Source organism: Nomascus leucogenys, chromosome 2 (assembly GCF_006542625.1).
Source record: "Nomascus leucogenys isolate Asia chromosome 2, Asia_NLE_v1, whole genome shotgun sequence".
Lineage (NCBI taxonomy): Eukaryota > Metazoa > Chordata > Mammalia > Primates > Hylobatidae > Nomascus > Nomascus leucogenys.
The window spans coordinates 621551-648677 of record NC_044382.1 but is presented as its reverse complement, the minus strand read 5'-3'; the positions used below and the strand labels follow the sequence as shown (position 1 = coordinate 648677).

The following is a 27127-nucleotide window of genomic DNA, read 5'->3' as shown; positions in this document are numbered from 1 at the left end:
CATCTCCAGCCCAGCCCAATGGAGCCCTGAGTAGGTCACACTACAAAGGGTTTTGATGATTTATCTTTTGTATTTCTTCCCACAGGGCAGTGGCTGGTGTTTGGGCCAGGCAAGCCTGTCCAGGCCTTGGTGGGGGAGGACGCTGCATTCTCCTGTTTCCTGTCTCCTAAGACCAACGCAGAGGCCATGGAAGTGCAGTTCTTCAGGGGCCAGTTCCCTAGCGTGGTCCACCTCTACAGGGACAGGAAGGACCAGCCATTTATGCAGATGCCACAGTATCAAGGCAGGACAAAATTGGTGAAGGATTCCATTGCGGAGGGGCGCATCTCTCTGAGGCTGGAAAACATTACTGTGTTGGATGCTGGTCTCTATGGGTGCCGGATTAGTTCCCAGTCTTACTACCATGAGGCCATCTGGGAGCTGCAGGTGTCAGGTCAGTTTCATATTTCATAACCTAGTTGTCCCAAAGAACCATCCTGGACTTTATAAGTGTTTTTTTCAATAAGGAAATTTTGAAATTTTAGGCCATTTAATTAGAAGGCAACATTCTATACTCTAAGTTCCTTCTGTATTATGTATATAGTTCTATGTATTTTGTCACATGTTTAAATTCATGTAACCACCAACACATCGAGGTATAGAACTACCCCATCATCACAAAGATCTGCCTCTGTCACCCCTTTATGGTCACACCCACCCCTTCTCAGCCCCTGCCTGGGGTTTTCATCTCCCTGATGTTGTAATTTCAAGAATGTTACATACACAGCTTCACACCGCAGGTGACCTTTTGAGATTGACTTTTTAAATTCAGCATAATGCCCTTGCGATCTATCCAAATTATTGCTTGTATCAATACTTTATTTCTTTTTTTCCCCACTGTCAAAATAGTTTTCCTTATGAAAATTTATTTTTAAATTAACAAATAAAAATTCCTGCTCACTTGTCCTACAAATGTTTTGTTTATCTGATACAGCAGGGAGCAAATGTCAGCTCCAGGAAGTTGTGACTTCCCCTGACAATCAATCGCTCAATGCTCTGTGTTAACTTGACCCTACTCCCATAGTCACACCCTTTGCAATGAAATGTATCTGATGGGGCTGGGTGCAGTGGCTCAAGCCTGTAATCCCAACACCTTGAGAGGCTGAGACAGGAGGATTGCTTGACTCCAGGAGCTCGAGACCAGCCTGGGCATATGGTAAGACCTCATCTCTATTAAAAAAAAAAAAAAAAGAAGAAAGAAGGAAAAAACAGAAATTTATTGTTTACAGTTGTTGCCGTGTGCAGTCAGTGAGTTGTGAAGAATCTGTCTCCTGATTAAAAACCTGTGAGTGAGGCTGCTCTGGCGGTAGTGGATTATCCGAACTTACTAACAGTAGTGTCACTAAAATTGGTATGCAACTCCCCACTGCTAAATTTGACTAACTTAAAATTTTTTAAAAACCACTATGAGTGATATTTCAGGCCTGATGATAGGCAGTTTTCAAAAGCGTTACCTGGAAGGCCTCCTCATCATAGCAGACTTGGAGTACAACCAATGCTTTGCAGTCTCTGAGGAAGTTTCAGGTGAGCCCTCAGGCCCTGCTAAGCTGTCCTGGTCTTTACATATTTGCATTTCTAGCCCAGGCATTTTAATTCTCAGGATCTCAGGCCTTCGGCAGGACTTTCAAGTGCCTTATATCAAGCAGGAGAATGTGGAGTCCTAATTAGGGAAAGGGAGGCTGGCGGGACCAGGTGAAAGCAAAAAGAAAAAAAAAAGAAAATAAACTATAAACATGCCTTTCTTCATGTCTAGAAATTTAAACTAAAGAGACAGCAGATAAGCTACAGGTCTGCCTTTCTTTGTCATCCTGGACATATAGTCCAGGATATATGGCCCAGAACATTTGGCCTTCCTGCCCAGATAACATACATAACTCACAGACTTCCTGCTTATCAGCAAACACCTCAATTTATCAAACATCCCAGCTGACAAAAGAATATAAGTTAGGCTCCCTGCTACCTTGGCGTTACCAGTCAGCCCAAGTTCCATTCTAAAAAATCCCGAGCCTTTTTTTTTTGCAGTTAGCTTCCCTCATGCTAACTTGCCCATTGCCTTCCTTGCAAAGTATTTTCCTACTTTCTCTAATAAATCTGCCTTTCTCTACCTACAACCATCTTGGTAAATTCTGTTACCTCCATGCCACTGGCTGCCATTCCCCCATGACAGAAAAGGCAAACTCCAAGACACTTTTCTCTACTCTGTCTTAGTATCCAGTATCTTACACTCTAATTCCTCCTCCCTACACCTCCCCCTGAGCTCAAGATTCATAAAGCTGCGAAGCCTTTTGTTCAGCACTCCATCAACAGTGAGTCAGCCCCACACGTGCGATGATCCATCTGCCCCTCAACTGGAATTCCATTTCATGGGGGAGGATGAGACAGGGAGGAGTTGGCATCTTCCTTGGTTTAGCTCTTACTTTTGTAGCAACTGATTAGAGGCTTCACTATTACTTTAATTTGGATCATTGTTCCTTTGGTCTGTTACTCCTACACCTCGCGGCTCAGCACTCTCTCTACTTTAGCTGAGCTCCTGATGAGTTTCTCATCAGAAGCAGTTCTGTCTTACTTCATCATGATTGGTGCTTAGGAATAGCCATGCATACACAGTAATTGCTAAAAAATGGCAACGAACAAAGGCCATGGGAAGGCTTTTGCCAAAGGTCGTGGTTGTAGTGTTTGTGTGTGTGAGAGAGAGAATGGGTAGGGGGTGGACTGAATGCACCTGATTCAGAATTGCTGTGGCTTTGGGATATGATCTTTGCTTTCAACTCTTCCCTGTTTTCTCCCCAGCGCTGGGCTCAGTTCCTCTCATTTCCATCGCGGGATATGTTGACGGAGGCATCCAGCTACTCTGTCGGTCCTCGGGCTGGTTCCCCCGGCCCACAGCGAAGTGGAAAGGTCCACAAGGACAGGATTTGTCCACCGACTCCAGGACAAACACAGACATGCATGGCCTGTTTGATGTGGAGATCTCCCTGACCGTCCAGGAGAATGCCGGGAGCATATCCTGTTCCATGCAGCATGCTCATCTGAGCCGAGAGGTAGAATCCAGGGTACAGATAGGAGGTGAGTAGGGAGGGGAGGAGAAGAGGAGGGGTGGATGCTTCAGTAACTCAGAGCGCGGACAGGAGCCTCCATCTCGGCATTGTTGTTTTATCTTTCTCAGTTTTAATGATTTGTTTTAAACGTTTAAAATCAATGAGATGTAAAAGTAAAGTTATAAACATTTGGTTAGGTGGAAATAGAATCATTTACAATTCCAGGGGAGTAGAATTAAGTATTTCCCCCACCTATGATGTAACCCTGTGATGGTTAATTTTTTGTGTCCACTTGACTGGGTCATGATTTGCTCAGATTTGGTTAAGTATTATTCAGGATGCTTCTGTGAGGGTGTTTACACATACGATTCACATTTAAATTGGTAAACTGAGTAAAGAAGATTGCCCTCCATAATGCGGGTGGGCTTATCCAATCAGTTGAAGACCTGAATAGAACAAAAGGTTGACCCTCCCCTGAGTGAGAGAATGATCCTGCATGATAGCCTTGAAACTGGGACACTGGCTCTTCCTGGCCTCAGAGCAGGCTGCTGGCCTTCAGCCTCAAACTGAACCACTGGCTCTTTCTATGTCTTGAGCCTGCGGGCTTTTGGACAGGAGTGACACCATTGGCTCTTCTGGTTCTCAGGTCTTCTGGTTTCAATGTAAATGAACCATTGGCTCTCCTGGAGCTCCAGATTGCTGACTCACCCATGAGTTGGGACCTAAAAGAGCTTCCATGATGTATGCAAGCCAATTCTTTATACTAAATCTCTCTGTCTCTCCTCTTCCATTCTCTCTTTATCTCCATCTTTCTCTCTCAAATATATAGAAACAACAGGATATATATATATATGTATATGTGTATACATCCTAGTGGTTCTGTTACTCTGGAGAACTCTCACTAATACAGATTTGGTACCAAGAGTATTTCTAGAGAAAAAGAATTTTAGGGATAACTTTTCAGTCATCCCTAAAATCCTAAAATTCTCTGAGCTGGGATTACTGTGCACACCTGTAGTCCCAGCTACTCAGGAGGCTGAGGTGGGAGGATCACTTGAGCCTAGGAGTTTGAGGCCAGCCTATGCAACATAGCAAGACCTCGTCTTCAAACAAACAAAACAAAAACACTGAAAGTTCATGTTGTGATCTAGCAATACAGATATGCAAAATTTCATCATTTGTGACCCATACTTAACCATGGGTTGACTGGTATATGATATTTTCAAACATGTTTGTCGACCTAGTGGATAAGATGAGATTGGCTGGTTGCTCCTATTCTTGCTAGAAAAAGTGAGGAAAGTGACGAAAGGAAATATGAGCAGAGGAATTTGAATTCTGAGTTTCTTGGTGTTGCATAAATAACCTGAAAGCTTCCATGAGTGCCCTGAAAGTGATACTTATTTTCTGTAGCCACAGGGCTAAGATTGCTGAAAACCAAATTCCGAACTCATTCTGTGACAGGCTGAACGACACTGGAAATCCAAACCTGTTCCTCAGGATATCTGTCAATGTGAGGGGCACTGACTGGGAAGAAATGAGGTTCAGAAAGTTGAAATGGGGATGTATGGGAAGACTGACGAAGCTGGGGACATTCAGCCTCAAATGCTGATGAATCTTTGCCAGTGAAAGCAGTCTCAGTCTCTCTATGTCAATTGGAAGTAGCCTCTCCACCTTCATCTCAGGGGATTAACCCTGCATTGCCCAAAGAAACTGTAATGGCCTCTCTCCTGGGGCAGTCGCCATGCAAGGCAATGCTGATTCTACGCAGGACCCACCCCTACCATCCCTCTTTGCTTCTAGATCTGTACCTAGGCTCAAATTTCAGCAGGACCTTAAAGCTGGAAACATGACTCATTAGAAAGTATACTACACTCCAAAAGAGGTAGTTGGTTTTTCTAATCTATACAGACCAGAAATCCAGAGAATCCATGTCAAATGATATTCAGGGTGTAAGGTGGTGCTACAAGGACATAAGGTTGGCTCAAACCGCATGTAATGGCCTCACTAATCAGAGATCCTGCACTTAATGTTGCAGCTCAGAATGTTAGAAAGGCCTCTGTAGTTTGGTTGGCTGAAGCATGGATCAAAATGTGGCCCACAGAGAGTAACAGATAGGCATGCTGTTAGGAGCCCTTGCCAGGCCCCTGCAAGTGAATCATGGCACTGGCCCTCGGGATTTAGAAGCAGAGCCCTGCCATTCTCTATGAATAACTACTATTCTTTTGAAAAATACATCTTGGGCTAGACCTTAGGAAAGACTGAACATTTAATCATGGGCCACCAAGTTGCAATGTGACTTGAATCCGTAAGAATATAGTATATTTGAACTACAAATTAACAAACCCGATTTAATAGATATTCTTAGAAGGCTGCACCCACAACAAAGCATTGGAAGCACACACAGAACATAAATTAACTCTCATCAGGCTCAAGCACATAAAATGGTTTACAAAAACTTCGAAGAAAATGGTATTGCGATATGGTTTTAGTGTTGTGTCTTCTCCAAAATTCATGTTGAAACGAAATCCCCAGTGCACCACTATTAAGAGGTGGGCTTTTTAGGAGGTGATTAAGTCCTGAGGACTATACCCGTATGAATGGGTTAGTGCCTTATAAAAGGGTTTAAGGGGGTGAACTTACCCTTTCCACCCCTTCTGCCATGTGAGGACACAGCGTTCATCACCTTCAGAGGACACAGCAACAAGGTGCCATCTTGAAACAGAGGGCAGTCCTCATCAGATGCCAAATCTATTGATACTTGACCTTGGACTTCCCAGCCTCCAGAACTATGAGAAATACATTTCTATTGTTTATAAATGAGCCAGTCTGTAGTATTTTGTTATAGCAGCACAAATGGACAAAGACTGGTATGATTCAAATGATGATTTCTAATCACAATATAATTAAATTCAATGAGAAAAACAATTTAATATTCATATATGTTTGAAACTTTAAAAACGTACTTCAAAAATAAGTGGTCATTGAAAAAGTCATAATGATAATTAAAAGTGTCTTATGACTGAATGATAATGAAACTGTACATACAAACTATCATACAACTATACGTTTTAAGAAGTGACATGATTAGGATGGTGAAATGGAGTTTTCAGTTCTCAAACTCCCACAGAAACACTAATTTTAACAACTACCAGGAACAAAGATATTTTTGTAGGAGTCTAGGAAGCCACTTGAGAGGTTCCAACTGGTTGGTCAGGCAAAAAAGCCAAGAACAGATACATGGAGGAGGGTAAGAACTGTTTCCTTCTACCTGCCTCACTGCTCTTCCAAGGTAACTTAGTGCCAAGAGAGACTCCCTCAGCCCACAATTTTTGCCATGGGGAAAGTGAGAGCAAAGTGAATGTCCAGATTCCCCAGGCTTGTGGGATGCTGCCCAGGAAACCCATTTCTGTCTCACTTAATGCAGAACACTGAGGAGACCAGTGTGGCTGAATCATCTGGGGGCAGCTAGGAGCAGGGAAAGAGGAGGGGGCTGGAAAGACCATGCACAGGTCCAGCCAGTGCATGGACTTGAACAACAAGCAGCAGAATCTACTGGCCAGCTCCTGCACTCTACTAGGGGCCCACCTCACAAGCTGCTGACTACCCAACCAGCTGATATGTGCCCCCCAGCCCTCCAAACACCATCCCTGTGGCTAGAACCTCTTGGTCCATCACAGTCAGGCACGTGCTTCCCTGCAGACAGGCTGCCTGAGCCTCAGCAGATGTGCATACAAACTTCTGCAGTCAGAACACAGATAGCAATCAGCTTGACTCTGCTGGATTGAGAGAAGGTGCACAATCTTGAGTATTTTAGGGAATTGCCCTAGGGATAAATAAATGCAAGGCTCTCAGCAGCTAGCCTGCTTTGCAAGACTGAGAAAAGAAAATCCCAAGACTTCCTCTCACCAAGAAGGAACAAGAGGAGTAAAGCAGGTACATCCATAAAAAAGATCTGAGAGACTTCCAGAGTATCTAGCCAGCCTGACTGGTCAAGGTCTTTGTCTACCAAAGTCTGCCAGTACACTGGAGGAGGAGGAGTGACAGAAAGACAAAATATACTGTCAAACAGAATTCAACAGCACATTAAAAGATTCATTTACCATGATTAAGTGAGCTTTATCCTTGGAACATAAGGATGGTTCAACATATGCAAATCAATTAATATTACACTAACAGAATGAAAGACAAAAACCATATGATCATCTCAATAGATGCAGAAAAAGCATTTGACAACATTCAACACCCTTTGATGACAAAACCAGCTTTCAGTAAATTAGGTATAGAAGGAATGTAGCTCAACACAATAAAGGCCATATGTAACATGCCCACAGAGCATATACCCAGAGGTTGTCTTAGTCCACTTTATGCTGCTGTACCAGAATACCTGAGATTGGGTAATTGATAATGAACAGAGGTTTATTTGGCTCATGGTCCTGGAGGCTGGGAAGTCCAAGATCAAGGGGTCACATCCTGTGAGGGCCTTCTAGTTGTGTAATTCCATGGAGGAAGGTAGAAGGGCAAGAGAGTAAGAAAGAGGAAGGAAGCTGCTTCTGCAAAAATGGCATTAATCCACTCATGACGGCAGGATCCTCACGGCCTTGTCACCTCTTAAGGGTCCCACCTGTCAATATTATTGCATTAGGGATTAAGTTTTCAACACATGAACTTTGGGGATACATTGAAACCATAGTGATGATGAAAAATTTTTAAACAATAGCAAAATCTATGGAATGTAGCAAAAGCAGTTCTAAAAGTTTATAGCTATAAATATCTACATTAAGAAAAAAGAAAGATCTCAAATGAACAACATAAGTTTATACCTCAAGAAATTAGAAAAAGAAAAAACTAAGCCAAAATTTAGCAGAAGGAAAAAATAATAATTAGAGCAGAAATAAATGAAATAGAAAAACAATAAAAAGATCAATAAAACTAAATGTTGTTTATTTGAAAAGATAAATAAAATTGACAAGCCTTTACCTAGATTAACCAAGAAAAAAAGAGCTAACTCAAATAAATAGAATTATAAATAAAAGATGATACATTACAACTGGTACCACAGAAATAAATATAAAATGTCATGAGACTATCGTAGTTCTCCCTTATCCACAGGGGTTACGTTCCAAGATCCCCAGTGAATGCTACAAACCACGTATAGTACCAAACCCTATATATGCTATTTTTCATGTCTCAAATGGAACAGAGCAGGATGATGGAGATTTCATCATGCTACTCAGAATGGTGTGCAATTTAAAACTTACAAATTGTTTATTTATGAAATTTTTCATTTAATATTTTTGGGCCACAATTGATCATGAGTAACTGAAATCATGAAAGTGAAACCAAAGACAAGGTTAGACTACGGCACTATGAAAAATCATAGGCCAACAAATTGGATAACCTAGCAGAAATGGAGACATTCCTAGAAACACACAACCTATAAAAACTGAATCAGAATAATTTTTAAAAAAATACCAGACCAGCAATTAGTTAGAAATACAATTGATAATCAAAATCTTCCCAACAAAGAAAATTCCATGACCAGATGGCTCTGCTGGTGAATTCTACCAAATATTTAAAGAAAAATTAATACAAAAAATTAGCCGGGCGTGGTGGCGGGTGCCTGTAATCCCAGCACTTTAGGAGGCCAAGGTGGGCGGATCACGAGGTCAGGAGATTGAGACCATCTTGGCTAACACGGTGAAACCCTGTTTCTACTAAAAATACAAAAAAATTAGCTGGGCGTGGTGGCGGGCGTCTGTAGTCCCAGCTACTCGGGAGGCTGAGGCAGGAGAATGGCGTGAACCCAGGAGGCGGAGCTTGCAGTGAGCTGAGATGGCGCCACTGCACCCCAGCCTGAGTGACAGAGCGAGACTCTGTCTCAAAAGAAAAAAAAAAAAGAAAGAAACAAAGAAAAATTAATGCCAATACTTTTCAAACTCTTGCAAAAAATTAAAGATGGGGAATAATTCCAAACTCATTTTATGAGGCCACAATTACCCTGATACAAAAACCATATAAGAACACCACAAAAAAGAAGAGAATTACAAGCCAATATCCCTGATAAACATAGATGCAAACATTTCCAACAAATATTAGCCAACCAAATTCATGATAAAAAGAATAATTACAAAGTACGTTAAAAGAAACATTAAAAGTATCCCCATGATCAAGTGGGATTTATCTCTGGGATGCAAGAATGTTTCAACACATGCAAATAAATAAATATATGACATTAACAGAATGAAGAGCAAATGATGTATAATTATGTTAACAAATGCAGAGAAAGCATGTGACAATATTCAGCATCTTTTCATAATAAAAGTCAACAGATTAGGTAAAAAAAGAATGTACCTCAACAAAATAAAGATCACATATGTGCCGACAAAAAGAGTCAAACTCTATAAAACATTTAAAGAGGTTTATTCTGGGCCAAATGTGAGTGACCAAGGCCCAAGGCATAGTCTCAAGAGGTCCTGAGAACATGTGCCCAAGGCGGTTGAGTTACAGCTTGATTTTATGTTTTAAGGGGACAGAAATTACAGACAGACATCAATCAATATATGTAAGGTGTACACCGGTTTGGTCTAGAAAGGCAGGACAGGACAGGACAACTTGAAGTGGGGGCTTCCAAGTAATAGGTAGATTAGAAGATTTTCTGGTTGGCAAATGGTTGTGAGTTATCTAAAAGACCTGGAATCCATAGAAAAGTGTCTGGATTAGGATAGAGGGTTGTGGAGACCAAGGATCTTACATGTAGACGAAGTCTCATAGGTGGCGGCCCTTAGAGGCAATAGATGGCAAATGTTTCATATTCAGATCTTTAAAAATTGCTAAACTCTCAGCTAATCAGTCTCTTTAGAATCAGACAAAGACCTGGAAAGGGAAATTCACATTCTGTAGAGAATTTACATTTCTCCCACCAGAGGCAGCTTTGCCAGGCTATTTTAAAATATGTCAAAGAAATATGTTTTGGGGTAAAATATTTTAATTTATTTCAGGGCCTGCTATTTGTCATGTGATGCTATACGATAGTCAGGTTGGGATTTGGTATCTTATTGCTACAAAGAGTCTGTTTTGTCAGTCTTAAGACCTCTGTTGTAATGTTAGTGCTGCTCAGTTGTGCCTGAACTCCAAAGGGAAGAGGACATAATGAGGCATGTCCAACCTCACCTTCCCATCTTGGCCTGGACTAGTCCTTCAGGTTTACTTGGGAGTCCCCTTTCTTGAGAAGAGGGGGTCCATTCAGTTGACGGGGAAGCTTAGAATTTTATTTTTGGTTTACATATGATAAGCTCATAGCTAACATTATACTCAACAGTGAAATAGTGAAAGCTGTCCTTTAAGATTAGGAACAAGAGAAAGGTGTCCACTCTTGCCACATAGTATTGGATGTTGTAGCCAGAGCAATTGGGCAAAAAAGAAAATTAATAAAAAGCAACCAAATCAGAAAGAAAGAAACATCATTGTCTCTGCCTGGAGATGACATGGCATGACACGTAGTAAGCCCTAGAGGATCCACAAACACCTGTTAGAACTGAATAAACGAATTTAGCAAAGCTGTAGGATACAAAATCAACATACAAAATTAGTAGTGTTTGTATACACTAACAATAAATTGTCTGAAAAGAAATCAAGGAAACAACTTCATTTACAATAGCATCAAAAAATTAGAAGTAAATTTAGCCAATGAGGTCAAAGATCTGTACACTGAAAACTATAAGACACTGGTGAAAGAAATGGAATATAATGCAAATAAATAGAAATCTATCATGTGTTCATTGAATTAATATTGCTTAAATGTTCATACTACCCAAATCAATTTATAGATTTAATGCAATCACTATTAAAATTCAAAGGCATTTTTCACAGAATTAGAAAAAAATCTAAATTCACATGGAACCACAAAAGACCCTGAATAGCCAAATAAGTCTTGAGTGAAAAGAACAAAGTACAAGCATCATACTACCTGATTTCAAATTATGTTCTATTAGGTTGGTGCAAAAGTAATTGTGGTTTTTGCCATTGAAAGTAATAGCAAAGACTGCAAAGACTTTTGCACCAACCTAATAGTAATTAAAACCATATGGTACTGGCATAAAAATAGACATACAGATCAATGGAACGGAATTAAGAGCCCAGAAATAAACCCATGCTATATGGTCAACTAATCTTCAGTAAGATTACCAAGAATACAAAATGGATAAATGATAGTTTCTTTAATAAATGGTGTTTGGAAAACTGGATATTTACATGCAACAGAGTGATATTGGACTCATATTTTCCATCACACACAAAAATCAATTCAAAATGAATTAAAGGCATGAACAAAGGCCTTAAACTATAAACTCTTAGGAGAAAGCATACAGAAAAATCTCCTTGACATTGATCTTGGCAGTGATTTTTCACCCTGACACCAAAAGTACAGGCAATGAAAGCAAAAATGAACAAGTAAGATTACATCAAACTAAAAAGCTTTTGTGCAGCAAAGGAAATAATCAACAAAATAAAAAGCAACATGTGGAATGGGAGAATATTTTCAAAGTATATACCTGATAAAGAGTTAATGTCCAAAATATGTAAGACACTCATACAACTCAATAACTGAAAATACTCCAATTTTTAGAATGGGCAAAGTACATGAATCAACATTTTCCCCAAAAGACATATAAATATTAATAGCCAAGAGGTTTATGAAAAGTGACTCACTATCACTAACCATCAGGGAAATTCAATCAAAAGTATAAGATCACCTCATACTTGTTAGACTGGTTATCACTAATATAAGAAATATTACAGGTGTCCCTACACTGTTGCTGGGAATATAAATTGATATAGCCACTATGGAAAACAGTATGCAGGTTCCTTAAAAAAATACAACTATGCTACATGGTCTTATATGTAGATAAACCCTAAAGATTCCACAAAAAACTGTTAGAGCTAAGACATTTAGTAAAGTTGCAGTGTACAAAATAATATAAAATAAGTAACCTCATCGATAATTTATAATTCAGCAATCCTACTTCTGTGCATTTATCCAAAAGAGTTGAAGTTAGGATTTCAAAAAGATACTTGCACTTCCATGTTTATTGTGGCATAGTTCACAGTAGCCAAGATATGAAAACAATCTATTTGCTGACAGATGAATGGATTTAAAAAGTGACATATATAATGAAATATTATTCAACAATTAAAAAAAGGTAATCCTGACACATGGATGAACATGGAGGACATTATGTTAAGTAAAATAAGCCAGACATAAAAATGATCTCACTTATATGTGTAATCTAAAATCATCAGTCATAGAAGCATAGAGCATAACTGTGATTGCCAGGGAATGAGGGGAGGGAAAAATGGGAAGGCGATATTCAAAGGGTATAAAAAAGTTTCATTTGTGCAAGATGAAGAAATTCTGGGGATCTACTATACAGCACAGTGCCTGTAGCTAACAATAAACTATTGTATTCTTAAATTCTGTGAAGAGGTAGATCTTATATTCTGTTCATACTACACACACATACACACACACAAAATAGTTGTAATAATTATAATAAAAGCGGTAGCAGGAAACCATGGGAGATGATGGATATGTCTATAGTCTTGATGGTGGTGATGATTTGAATGGGTATGTACTTATCACCAAACTCTGAGTTGTATAAATTAAATATGTACAGCTTTTTACATGTGAATCATACCTATCATACTTGATAAAGGGTTTTATGAAACAAAAAACAAAACAGAAAAATAAATTAACACCTTTAAATAAATGTATCCATTCCTTCTAGAATTTCTAGTTTGTGTGTATAGAGGTGTTCATAATAGTCTCTGATAGTTATTTGTATTTTTTTGGCTCAGTGTAATATCCCCTTTGTCATTTCTGATTGTGTTTATTTGGATTTTTTTCTCTTTTCTTCTTTATTAGCCTAGCTAGTAGTCTATATATTTTACTAATTTTTTTCAAAATCCAACTCTGGATTCATTGATCTTTTGAATGGTATTTCATATCTCAATCTCCTTCAGTTCAGCTCTGATTTTGTTATGTCTTATCTTCTGCTAACTTTGGGATTGATTTTCTCTTGGTTCTCTAGTTCTTTTAGTTGTGATAATAGGTTCTTAAATTGAGATCTTTCTAACTTTTTGATGTGGTTGTTTAGTGCTATAAAGTTCCCTCTTAACACTGCCTTGGTTGTGTCCCAGAGATGCTGGTATGTTGTGTCTTTTTTCTCATTAGTTTCAAAGAAATTCTTGATTTCTGCCTTAATTTAATTATTTACCCAAAAGTCATTCAGGAGTAGGTTATTCAATTTCCATGTAATTGTATTGTTTTGAGTGATTTTGTTAGTCTTGATCTGTAATCATATTGAGCTGTGGTCTGAGAGAGTGGTTGTTATGATTTCAGTTCTTTTGCATTTGCTAAGAAGTGTTCTGTGTCTAATTATGTGGTCAGTTTTAAAGTATGTGCTATGTAGTGATAAGAAGAATGTATATTCTGTTATTTTTGGGTGGAGAGTTATGTAGATGTCTATCAGATCCATTTGATCCAGTGTGAGTTCAGGTCCTGAATATCTTGTTAATTTTCTGCCTCAATAATCTATCTAATACAGTCAGTGGGGTGTTGAAGTCTCCCACTATTATTGTGTGGAATTCTAAATCTCTTTGAAGGTCTCCAAGAACTTGCTTTATGAATCTGGGTGCTTTTGTGTTGGGTGCATATATATTTAGGATAGTTATGTTTGTTGAACTGAACCCTTTACCATCATATATTGCCTTTCTTTGTCTTTTTTGATTATTGTTGGTTTAAAGTCTGTTTTGTCTCAAATTATAATTACAACTCCTGCTTTTTCCTGCTTTCCATTTGCTTAGTAGATTTTCCTACATCCCTTTATTTTGAGCCTATGGATGTTGTTGTGTGTGAGATGAGTCTCTTGAAGACAGCATACCATTTGGTCTTGTTTCGTTATCCAGCTTGCCACTCTGTGCCTTTTAATTGGGGGATTTAGCCAATAAGGCAGTTTAAAAAATATTAATAAGAAATTTTCAGAAACATAAATGTAAAATTCTAATTAGAAATTTTATAAACTCCAATCAAATGTTTTTTTAAAAAACCTAATACATTATGACTGAATTGAGCTTACCCAGGAATAAAAGGTTAGGTCGACATTGGGATATGTATATTTATGTAAGTATTACCTCAATAAGTTAAAGGAGAAAATCTATAAGATTCTCTATAGATGTTAATAAAACATATATAAGTTTCAACATCTAATTATGATTTAAAACACTTGTGAATCCAGAAATAAAAGAAAACCTTTTATGAATTAGCAACAGAAGAGCACTTCTTTCATCTGATAGAAAGCTATTTAAAAATACCCATAGCTACCATGATACATCATGGTAGGAGGTTTAAACTCAGGAACTTAATGAAGATATAACTGCATTAAACATTGCTGTTCAACAATATGCTGGAATACTAATCATTGCAAAAAAGGAAAGAAAGTGAAAAAAGAATTATAATTTCCAGGAAGGAAAAAATAGAATGCCTATTTCCAACAGGTTATATGATAATACACATTGGAAATCTGGATTAATCTACACACAAATTCTTTCAATTTATACATCATTATGTTCATAAAAATAAGATCAATAAACAAAATACATTGCATTTTATACACCAGCAAAGACAGAAAAACAAACAAATGTGCCATGTATAATAACACAAAATGTTACATAGAAATATATTTAATAAAATATTTTTATACTGTTATTGAGGATTAGATAAGTTTACTAAAATAACTAAAATAAGAGGAGAGACACATCTGGCCCTACTGAGCACCACTGGTCAAGTGGCAACACAATTCCTGATGCTGTCTTTAAGCCTTACTCAGCGTGGGAGGCAAGTGCACACTGGCAGTTGCCCATACAGGGAGCATCTGTCCCTGGCCAACCTCAGCAGCTGAGCAGTGACCCAGCCACCCCTGGGTTCTCTTTGCATATTCCCTAGATAGGAAGACAACAGAAGCTCTGTGATTATCCACAGAGGGAGCATCTGATCTTGCCCAGCCCCAGTAGCTGTGCAGCAACTCAACCCACCATTGGTGTTCTGCTTAAGCCTACTCTACACTAGGAGGTAAGCCCAAGTCCACACACATCTGTGGAGCATAGCCCCTGGCCCTGCCCACCCTGAGTGATCAAACAGCAACTCCAGAAATCTCACCCAGCCTCAGAGCTCAGCACATGTACCTGACCAACTACAGATTCCAAACAACAGTACTATCTAGCAAGAAAGACAACATCTAACCCTGGACAATCAGAGGCAATTGCAGAGCCCAATCAGCAGCACCACCTGTCACAGGAGCACAGCCAGCAGTTCCATTTAACGTCAGGGTACAGGTAGTGGCCCAGCCCAACTAGAGAACCCAACACCCACATCTGCCTGTCTGAGGTTACTACCAGTTGGCCTATTCAGAATCCCAGGCTATATTAAATAGTGAAGGCCTCTTACCAAGAAAGAACACTTGCAAAGGCCAGAAAAGGTGGCCATTTCTTCAAATGTGCAGGCACCAACACAAAGACACAAGGGTTATTTTAAAAATCAAGAAAATACAACACCAAAAGAAACTAATAATGCTCTGGTAATAGACCCTGAAATATGCAAGTCTATGAGACCACTAAGAATTTAAGATAATCCCCTTAAAGAAGTTCAGGAAACTATAAGAAAATGCAGATAGAAAATAAATAACATTTGAAAAATGGTTAATGAACAAAAAGAAAAGCTTGACAAAGGAATAAAAACAATAAAATAGTTAAAATCCTAGAAATGATGAATACAATAACTGAACCAAAATATTAACTAGAAAGCTTCAACAGCAGACTTGATCAAGGCAAAGATCACTGGGCTTGAAGACTGGATATTTTAAATTATTGAGTCAGAGAATAAAAAAGAAAAAAGAATAAAAAATGAAAAAGACCTATAGGAATTATGGGACACCATTAAGTGTACTGACTTTTGCATAATAGGAGTTTCAGAAGGAGATGAGAGAGAACAAGATCCAGAAAGCACATTTAAGAAAATAATGGCTGAAAATTTCCCAAATGTGGTGAAACACAAAAACATCCAGGTTCAGGAAGCTTGGATGTCATCAATCAAATTCAACCCAAAGAAGATTTTACCAAGATATATCATACTCCAATTATCAAAAAATCAGAGACAAAGAAAGAATACTGAAAGCAGCAAGAGAATGAACCATATCACATTCAAGAGAGCCCCAATATGGTTTTCAGCCTTTCTCTTAGCAGCAATCCTGCATGCCAGGAAAGCATGGCATTATGTGTTCAAAGTGTTGAAGGAAAAGATTGCCAATCAAGATTATATTACTAGCAAATCTGTCCTTCAGAAATGAGGGAGAAATAAAATCTTTCCCAGACAAACAAAAGCTATGGTAATTAATCATTATTAGATCTATTTTAAAAATATTACTAAAGGGAGTCCTTTAACTAAAACAAAAGGATAATAACAAAAACATATGGAAGTAAAAAACCCACTGGTAAAAATAATATATAGTCATATTCAGAATTCTCTAATACAGTAAGGGTGGTATTTAAAGCTAATTTATCCCTACTGTCACAGTTAAAAGACAAAATTGTTAAAAGCACCTATAGCTAAAATAAATTGTAAAGAAATACAAATTACAAAACATGTAAATTGTGACATCAAAATCATAAAAAGTGGAAAGGAGTGAAAGTGTAGAGTTTTTGTATGTGATTAAAGTTATCAGAATAAAATAGCCTGTTATAAGGATAAGATATTTTGTGTATGCCTCATGGTAACCACAACACAAAAAAACCACAGCAGGCGGTGGCTGGCAAGATGGCCAAATAGGAACAGCTGTGGTCTGCAGCCCCCAGCAAGATCAATGCAGAAGGCAGGTGATTTCTGCATTTCCAACTGAGGTACCTGGCTCATCTCATTAGGACCGGTTAGACAGTGGGTGCAGCCCACAGAAAGCAAGCTGAAGTAGGGTGGGGCATCACCTCACCTGGGAAGCATAAGGGGTGGGGGACTCCCTCTCATAGCCAAGGGAAGCTGTGAGGGACTGTGCTGTGAGGAATGGTGCACTCCAACCCATATATTATGCTTTTCCCATGGTCTTTGCAACTCATAGACCAGAAGATTCCCTCTGGCACCTGTACCACTCGGGCCCTGAGTTTTAAGCACAAAACTGGGTGGCTGTTTGGGCAGACACCAAGCTAGCTGCAGGAGATTTTCATACCCCAGTGGCACCTAGAATGGCAGTGAGACAGAACCATTCACTCCCCTGGAAAGGGGGCTGAAGCCAGAAAGCCAAGTGGTCTAGCTCAGTGGATCCCACCCCCAAGGAGCCCAGCAAGCTAAGATCCAAGGGCTTGAAATTCTCACTGGCAGCAGAGCAGTCTGGGGTCGACCCAGGACACTAGAGCTTGGTGGGCAGAGGGACATCACCATTACTGAGGCTTGAAGTAGGCAGTTTTTCCCTCATAGTGTAAACAAAGCCACCAGGAAGTTCAAACTCTATGGAGCCTATTGCAGCTTGGCAAAGCCTCTGTAGCCAGACTGCCTCTCTAGATTCCTCCTCTTTGGGCGGGGCATCTCTGAAAGAAAGGCAGCAGCCCTAGTCAGGGGCTTAGAGATAAAACTCCCATCTCCCTGGGACAGAGCACCTGGGGGAAGGAGAAGCTGTAGGTGCAACTTCAGCAGACTTAAACATTCCTGCCTGCCTGCTCTGAAGAGAACAGCAGATCTCCCAGCCCAGCACTTGAACTCTGCTAAGGGACAGACTGCCTCTTCAAGTGGGTCCCTGACCCCTGTGCCTCCTGACTGAAAGACACCTCCCAGCAGGGGTCAACAGACACCTCATACAGGAGAGCTCTGGCTGGCATATGGCGGATGTCCCCCGGGATGAACCTTACAGAGGAAGGAGCAGGCAGCAATCTCTGCTGTCCTGCAGCCTCCGCTGATGATACCCAAGCAAACGGGGCCTGGAATGGACCTCCAGTAAACTCCAGCAGACCTGCAGCAGAGGGGCCTGACTGGTAGAAGGCAAACTAACAAACAGAAAGGAATAGCATCAACATCAACAAAAAGGATGTCCACAAAGAAACCCCATTCAAAGGTCACCAACATCAAAAACCAAGAGTAGATAAATCCATGAAAATGAGGAAAAACCAGTGCAGAAAGGCTGAAAATTCCTAAAACCAGAATGCCTCTTCTGCTCCAAAGGATTACAACTCCTCACCAGCAAGGGAACAAAACTGGATGGAGAACGAGTTTGATGAATTGACAGAAGTAGGCTTCAGAAGGTGGGTAATAACAAACTCCTTTGAGCTAAAGGAGCATGTTCTAACCCAATGCAAGGAAGCTAAGAACCTTGAAAAAAGGTTAGAGGAATTGCTAACTAGAATAACCAGTTTAGAGAAGAAGATAAATGACCTGATGGAGCTGAAAAACACAGCATTGGAACTTTGTGAAGCATACACAAGTATCAATAGCCAAATCGATCAAGTGGAAGAAAAAGATATCAGAGACTGAAGATCAACTGAATGAAATGAAACATGAAGACAAGATTAGAGAAAAAAAGAGTGAAAAGAAATGAACAATGCCTCCAAGAAATATGGGACTATGTGAGAAGACCAAACCTACGTTTGATTGGTGTACCTGAAAGTGACGGGGAGAATGGAACCAAGTTGGAAAACACTCTCCACGATACTACCCAGGAGAACTTCCCCAACCTAGTAAGACAGGCAAACATTCAAATTCAGGAAATACAGAGAACACCACAAAGATACTCCTTGAGAAAAGCAACCCCAAGACACATAATAGTCAGATTCACCAAGGTTGAAATGAAGGAAAAAATGTTAAGAGCAGCCAGAGAGAAAGGTTGGGCTACCCACAAAGGGAAGCCCATCAGACTAACAGTGGATCTCTATGCTGAAACCCTACAAGCCAGAACAGAGTGAGGACTAATAATCAACATTCTTAAAGAAACGAATTTTCAACCCAGAATTTCATATCCAGCCAAACTAATCTTCATAAGTGAAGGAGAAATAAATCCTTTACAGAAAAGCAAATGCTGAGGGATTTTGTCACCACCAGGCCTGCCTTACGAGAGCTCCTGGGGAAAGCACTAAATATGGAAAGGAAAAACCAGTACCAGCCATTGCAAAAACACACCAAGTTGTAGAAACTGCATCAACTAATGGGCAAAATAACCAGCTAGCATAATAATGACAGGATCAAATTCACACATAACAATATTAACCTTAAATGTAAATAGGCTAAATGCCCCAGTTAAAAGACACAGACTGGCAAATTTGATAACGGGTCATAACGCATCAATGTGCTATATTCAGCAGACCCATCTCACATGCAAAGACACACATAGGCTCAAAATAAAGAGATGGAGGAATATTTACCAACCAAATGGAAAGCAGAAAAAAGCAGGGGTTGCAATCCTACTCTCTGATAAAACAGACTTTAAACCAACAAAGACCAAAAGAGACAAAGAAGGGCATTACATAATGATAAAGTGATCAATGCAACAAGAAGAGCTAACTATCCTAAATATATATGCACCCAATATAGGAGCACCCAGATTCATAAAGCAAGTTCTTAGAGACCTACAAAGAGACTTAGACTCCCACACAATAATAGTGGAAGATTTTAACACATCACTGTCAGTATTAGACAGATCAACGAGACAGAAAATTAACAAGGATATTCAGGACTTGAACTCAGCTCTGGAACAAGTGGACCCAATAGGCATCTACAGAACTCTCCACCCCAAATCAACATAATATATATTCTTCTCAGGACCACATTGCACTTATTCTGCAGTTGATCACATAATTCGGAACATAACACTCCTCAGCAAATGCAAAAGAATGTAAATCATAACAAACAGCCTCTCAGACCACAGTGCAATCAAATTAGAACTCAGGATGAAAAAACTCACTCAAACCACAAAACTACATGGAAACTGAACAACCTATTCCTGAATGACTACTGGGTAAACAATGAAATTAAAGCAGAAATAAGTAAGTTCTTTGAAACCAATGAGAACAAAGACACAACGTACCAGAACCTCTGGGACACAACTAAAGCAGTGTTTGGAGAGAAATTTATAGCACTAAATGCCCACAGGAGAAAGCAGGAAAGATCTAAAATTGACACCCTAACATCACAATTAAAAGAACTACAGAAGCAAGAGCAAACACATTCAAAAGCTATCAGAAGACAAGAAATAACTAAGATAAGAGCAGAACTGAAGGAGATAGAGACACAAAAAACCCTTCAAAACATCAATGAATCCAGGAGCTGGCTTTTTGAAAAGATTAACAAAATAGATAGACCGTTAGTGAGATTAATAAAGAAGAAGAGAGAGAGGAATCAAATAGACACAATTAAAAATCATAAAGGGGATATCACCACTGATCCCACAGAAATACAAACTACAATCAGAGAATACTATAAATGCCTCTACACAAATAAACTAGAAAATCTAGAAGAAATGGATAAATTCCTGGACACATACACTCTCCCAACACTAAACCAGGAAGAAGTCAAATCCCTGAATAGACCAATAACAAGTTCTGAAATTCAGGCAGTAACTAATAGCCTACCAATCAAAAAAGGCCCAGGACAAGATGGATTCACAGCCGAACTCTACCAGAGGTACAAAGAGGAGCTGGTACTATTCCTTCAGAAACTATTCCAAACAATAGAAAAAGAGGGACTCCTCCCTAACTCATTTTATGAGGCCAGCATCATCCTGATACCAAAATCTGGCAGAGACACAACAAAAAAGGAAAATTTCAGGCCAATATTCCTGATGAACATCGATGTGAAAATCCTCAATAAAATACTGGTAAAGTGAATCCAGTGGCACATCAAAAACCTTATCCACCATGATCAAGTTGGCTTCATCCTTGGGATGCAAGGCTCATTCAACATACACAAATTAATAAACGTAATCCACCACATAAACAGAACCAATGACAAAAACATTATTTCAAAGATGCAGAAAAGGCGTTTGATAAAATTAAACACCCCTTCATGCTAAAAACTCTCAATAAATTAGATGTCAATGGAACGTATCTCAAAATAATAAGAGCTACTTATGACAAACCCACAGCCAACATCACACTGAGTGGGCAAAAACTGGAAGCATTCCCTTTGAAAACCAGCACAAGACAAGGATGTCCTCTCTCACCACTCCTATCCAATATAGTATTGGAAGTTCTGGCCTGGGCAATCAGGCAAGAGAAAGAAATAAAGGGTATTCAAATAGGAAGAGAGGAAGTCAAATTGTCTCTGTTTGTAGATGATAGGATTGCATATTTAGAAAACCCCAGTGTCTCGGCCCCAAATCTCCTTAAGCTGATAGGCAACTTCAGCAAAGTCTCAGGATACAAAATCAATGTGCAAAAATCACAAGCATTTCTATACACCAATAATAGACAAACAGAGAGCCAAATCATGAATGGACTCCCATTCACAATTGCTACAAAGAGAATAAAATACCTAGGAATCTAACTTACAAAGGATGTGAAGGACCTCTTCAAGGAGAACTACAAACCACTGCTCAAGGAAATAAGAGAGGACACAAACAAATGGAAGAATATTCCATGCTCATAGATAGGAAGAATCAATATTGTGAAAATGGCCATACTGCCCAAGGTAATTTATAGATTCAATGCTATCCCCATCAAGCTACCACTGACTTTCTTCACAGAATTGGAAAAAACTACTTTAAATTTCATATGGAACCACAAAAGAGCCCCTATAGCCAAGACAATCCTAAGCAAAAAGAACAAAGCTGGAGGCATCATGCTACCTGACTTCAAACTATACTACAAGGCTACAGTAACCAAAACAGCATGGTACTGATACGAAAACAGATATACAGACCAATGGAACAGAACAGAGGCCTTAAATAATGCCACACATCTACAACCATCTGATCTTTGACAAACTTGACAAAAATAAGCAATGGGGGAAGGATTCCCTATTTAATAAATGGTGTTGGGAAAACTGGCTAGCCATATGCAGAAAACTGAAACTGGACTCCTTCCTTACACCTTATACAAAAATTAACTCAAGATGGATTAAAGACTTAAACATAAAACCCAAAACTGTAAAAACTGAAGAAAACCTAGGGAATAACATTCAGGGTATAGGCATGGGCAAAGACTTCATGACTAAAACCCTAAAAGCAATGGCAACAAAAGCCAAAATTGACAAGTGGGATCTAATTAAACTAAAGGGCTTCTGCACAGCAAAAGAAACTATCATCAGAGTGAACAGGCAACCTACAGAATGGGAGAAATTTTTTGCAATCTATCCATCTGACAAAGGGCTAATATCCAGAATCTACAAAGAATTTAAACAAATTTACAAGAAAAAAACCAAACAATCCTATCAAAAAGTGGGGGAAGGATATGAACAGACACTTCTCAAATGAAGACATTTATGCAGCCAACAAACATGAAAAAAAGCTCATCATCACTGGTCATTAGAGAAATGCAAATCAAAAGCACAATGAGATATCATCTTGTGCCAGTTAGAATGGTGGTCATTAAAAAGTCAGGAAACAACCCATGCTGGAGAGAATGTGGAGAAATAGGAATGTTTTTACACTATTGGTGGGAGTGTAAATTAGTTCAACCATTGTGGAAGACAGTGTGGCGATTCCTCAAGGATCTAGAACCAGAAATACCATTTGACCCAGCAATCCCATTACTGAGTATATACTCAAAGGATTATAAATCATTCTACTATAGAGACACATGCACATGTATGTTTATTGCAGCACTGTTCACAATAGCAAAGACTTGGAACCAACCCAAATGCCCATCAATGATAGGCTGGATAAATAAAATGTGGCACATATACACCATTGAATACTATGCAGCCATAAACAAGCATAAGCAGAAGTTGAACAACAAAAACACATGGACACAGGGAGGGGAATATCACACACTGGGGCATGTCAGGGGGTGGCAGGCTAAGGACGGATAGCATTAGGAGAAATACGTAATGTAGATGATGAGTTGATGGGTGCAGCAAACCAGCATGGCACGTGTATACCTATGTAACAAACCTGCACATTCTGCAAATGTATCCCATAACTTTAAGTATAATTGTTTTTTCAGATGGAGTCTCGCTCTGTCGCCCAGGCTGGAGTGCAGTGGCACAATCTCAGTTCACTGCAGGCTCCACCTCCCAGGTTGACACCATTCTCCTGCCTCAGTCTCCCAAGTAGCTGGGACTACAGGCGCCTGCCACCATGCCTGGCTAATTTTTTTTTTTTTGTATTTTTAGTAGAGATGGGGTTTCACTGTGTTAGCTAGGATGGCCTCGATCTCCTGATCTCGTGATCCACCCGTCTTGGCCTCCCAAAGTGCTGGCATTACAGGCGTGGGCCACCTCACCTGGCCAATTTTAAGTGTAATTTTTAAAAAGCCACAGCAATTGCACAAACAATAAAAAACAAAGGATTCAAAGCATACAACTATGGGAAACCATCAAACTTCAAAGGAAGACAGCCAGAGAAGAATTAAAAATAAAAGATCTACAAAACAAACATAAATTACAAAATGGAAGTCTGTACCTATAAATAACCTTGAATGTAAATGGGTTAAATTCTCCAATTAAAATACATAGACTGGCTGAATGTATTTTTAAAATCAACCATATACTACTGTCTATAAGCAACTCACATTACTAGTAAGGACACACAAAGTCTGAAAGTGAGTGGATGAAAAAGGATATTCCATGCAAATAAAAACCAAAAAAAGAGTAGTGGTAGCTATACTTATATGAGACAAAATAGACTTTAAGTATACAACTATAAAAAGAGAAAAAGATCATTAGGTAATAATAAAGGGATCAATTTACCAAGAACATATAACAATGTAAATATATATGCACAAAACATTGAAGCAGTTAGTAAATATTTTAAGGAGAGATAAACTGCAACACAATAGAAGTAGGGAACCTCAAATCCCACTTTCAGCAATGAACAGATAATCTAGACATACAATCAATATGAAAACTTTGGACTTAAACTACATGTTAGAGCAAATGGACTTAATAGCCATACACAAGAATATTCCATCCATCAGCAGTAGAGCACACATTCTTCTCAAGTACACAAGGACCATTCTCCAGAATATATCATATCTTAGGCCACATAAAAAGTTTTAAATTTAAGAGGATTAAAATCATAATAAGTATCTTTTCAGACCACAATGGTACAAACTAGAAATCAATAGAAATCTTGGAAAATAGGCAAATATGTGGAAATTAAACAACATGCTTTCAAACAACCAATGGGTCACAGAAAAAAACAAGAATGAAAGAAAAAATATTTTGAGACAAGCAAGAAGGGAAACACAACACACAAAACTTATAGGGTGCATTAAAGGCAGAAATGAGAGGGAAATTTATAGCAATAGACATCTGTATCAAAGAAGAAGGATCTCTAATAAACAGCCTAATGTTACACCTCAAGGAACTAGAAAAAGAAAAAAGAATTAAGCCCAAAGAACAGATCAATAATAAGTAAGGAGACTGAATTAGTAATAAAAATTCTCCTATCAAAGAATAGCCCAGGACCCAGTGGCTTCACTGATGAATTCTACCAAACATTTAAAGAAAAACTGCCAACATTTCTCAAACTCTTCCAAAAAATGACAGAGGACATACTTCCAAACTTATTTTACAAGGTCAACATTACCCTGATACCAATATCAGACAAGGACACTGAAAAAAAAAAGAAAATTACAAGCCAATATTCTTGATGAAAATAGATGCAAAAATTCCACCCCCCACCAAATACTAGTAAACCAAATAAAATAGCACGTTAAAAGAATTGCCTGCTGTGACCAAGTATGATTTAATCCTAGGATGCAAGGATGGTTCAATATATACAAATATAAATGTCATATAACATATAAGCAAAGTGAAGGATAAAAATCATATGATAATCTCAATTGATACAGAGAAAATATTTGACAAATTCAGCACCCTTTCATGATTAAAAACCCTGAATATATTAGGTAAACAGGGAATGCACTTCAATACAATAAAAGCCATATATGACAACCCATAGCTAACATTGCCATGGCATCCTTTGGGTGTTGCTTTTCCTCTGGAAACCTTTGACCAAGTTTTTCTCAGGCCCATTGGGCTTGTTCTGCCCCCTTGGCCTTGCAGGCTATGCTTGGCTTGTGATACCAGTCCAGATCCCACACCTGCCAAGGGCAAGCCAGGCACAGAGCAGTGAGGAGTGCATGAGTGAGCGAGCACTAAATCTGGCCACTGTGCACAGCCAGGCATGCTGGCTGCTGTGGTGGAGCAGGCAGCTATAGGCACCAGCACAGGTGCCAGCTCCATGTAAACCTCTGTGTGGCTAGATCAGATGCACTGCAAGTGGCTTCCACTGTAGGCACCTGTGTCTGGACGAGGGGAATGTGGTGGTGCCTGGAAGCTTGGAAATGCCAGAAACCATACAGCCCCAAAGAGGGTGTCATAGTCCTCACTTGGGAGGCCCCTAGGTCTGGGCTCCTGGAAGGGCTGCAGCTCTTCTCTCCTTCTCATTGTCTGCAACATGGCAAACAGGACGGTGTGTATCAGCCCTGTTTGTGTTAGAGCTTTTTTAGTCCTGCCTTTCAGTGGTTCACAAGTTCTTGTCCCATATCCAGGAAGAATGAGGTACACGGACAACTGGAGGGTGAGTAAGGCAGTGAGGAGCTTTATTGAGCAACAGAACAATTTTCAGGAGACCTGAAGTGGGTAGCCCCTTTCTGCAGGTGGGTCATCACAACAAGTGGGTAGCTCCTTTCTGCTTCTCACTTCATAGTCCTGATGTCTGTCTGAGTCTGGCTGAGTCTAGGGGTTTTTATGGGCTCAGAAGGAAGGGCATGCATGCTGACTGGTTCACAGATGGCCATGGGTGGCTGGGAAAAAGCACCATAAATTCTGATTCCAGGCAGTGGACTCCACCCACAACTGGCAGCCCAGCCCCAAGGCTTCAGTTCATCCCTGGCTTGAAGGTAGTCAGGGACCTGCCCCTTTCCACCCAGGAACCTGTTTCCCTTCCACCATCAACATGCCATCCATGGCACCTGGGCTGTTCATGCTGAGTTGCACCTGCAGACCTGTGCAGAGCTGCCCTCAGCCCTCGTCCTCCCTCCTGTGCTCACTGGTGCTCAAAGTCCAGAAGGAGCTGAGGAGGCAGAAGCTGGCATGTCAGTACTGCCTCCAGCACATGCATACCTGGCTGGGCACAACAGTGCCTGGACTCGGCTACAACTTTGCTTTGCACTGGAGTGGACACCAGGAGCAGGGAGAGGGTAGGAAGCGGGAGCAGGCACTTCTGAGCCTGCAGGGGCAGAGAGGGTTTCCAGGGCCCTGAGAGCACAATGATGCCTGGGTCTGGAGCTGCGGCTGGGTGACTGCAGCTGTGCCCCAGAGTGCAGGACTCCTGCCCTGTGGACTTGGTAGAGGGTGGGGCTTCCCCCATTCCCAGCCCCCTCCCAGCCCCACCTGGCTCCATGGAGCACATGACCCCAGCCACACCTCCCCTGCTGCAGCCAGCACTTTCACAGCAACTGTTCCAGACAGGCTGCCACTGTTATCAACATCATACTTAAACACGAAAAGTGGAACACTTTTCTTGTTAGATCAGGGACAATACAAGAATGCCCATTCTTACAACTTCTTTTTTTTTTTTTCTTTTTTGGTGTCTTGCTCTGTCACCAGGCTGGAGTGCAATGGCATGATCTCAGCTCACTGCAACCTCCATCTTCTGGGTCAAGTGATTCTCCTGCCTCAGCCTCCCGAGTAGCTGGGACTACAGGCACGCGCCACCATGCCCAGCTAATTTTGTTGTATTTTTAGTAGAGACAGGGTTTCACCATGTTGGCCAGGATGGTCTCGATCTCTTGACCTTGTGATCCACTTGCCTCGTCCTCCCAAAGTGCTGGGATTACCGACTTGAGCCACCGCCCCTGGC

General features: G+C 40.0%; 2 protein-coding genes across 5 annotated transcripts in view; one reads left to right on the top strand and one right to left on the bottom strand.

The window, feature by feature from the left end:
• ZFP62 (ZFP62 zinc finger protein) overlaps nt 1-27127 on the bottom strand; it is a 124721-nt gene that overhangs the window by 42682 nt on the left and 54912 nt on the right. The gene's annotated exons all lie outside the window — the stretch shown is intronic.
• Nucleotides 1-27127, top strand: part of BTNL8 (butyrophilin like 8) — a 45231-nt gene that overhangs the window by 3346 nt on the left and 14758 nt on the right. For 2 of the 4 annotated variants that reach the window (XM_030824094.1, XM_030824103.1), the window contains one exon: nt 2830-3105. In XM_030824094.1, the coding sequence (XP_030679954.1) occupies nt 2830-3105 (276 nt within the window). Of the gene's footprint in view, nt 1-85; nt 434-1061; nt 1196-2829; nt 3106-27127 lie in introns of those variants that run through there. The other 2 variants (XM_030824089.1, XM_030824106.1) reach the window with 2 other exon arrangements.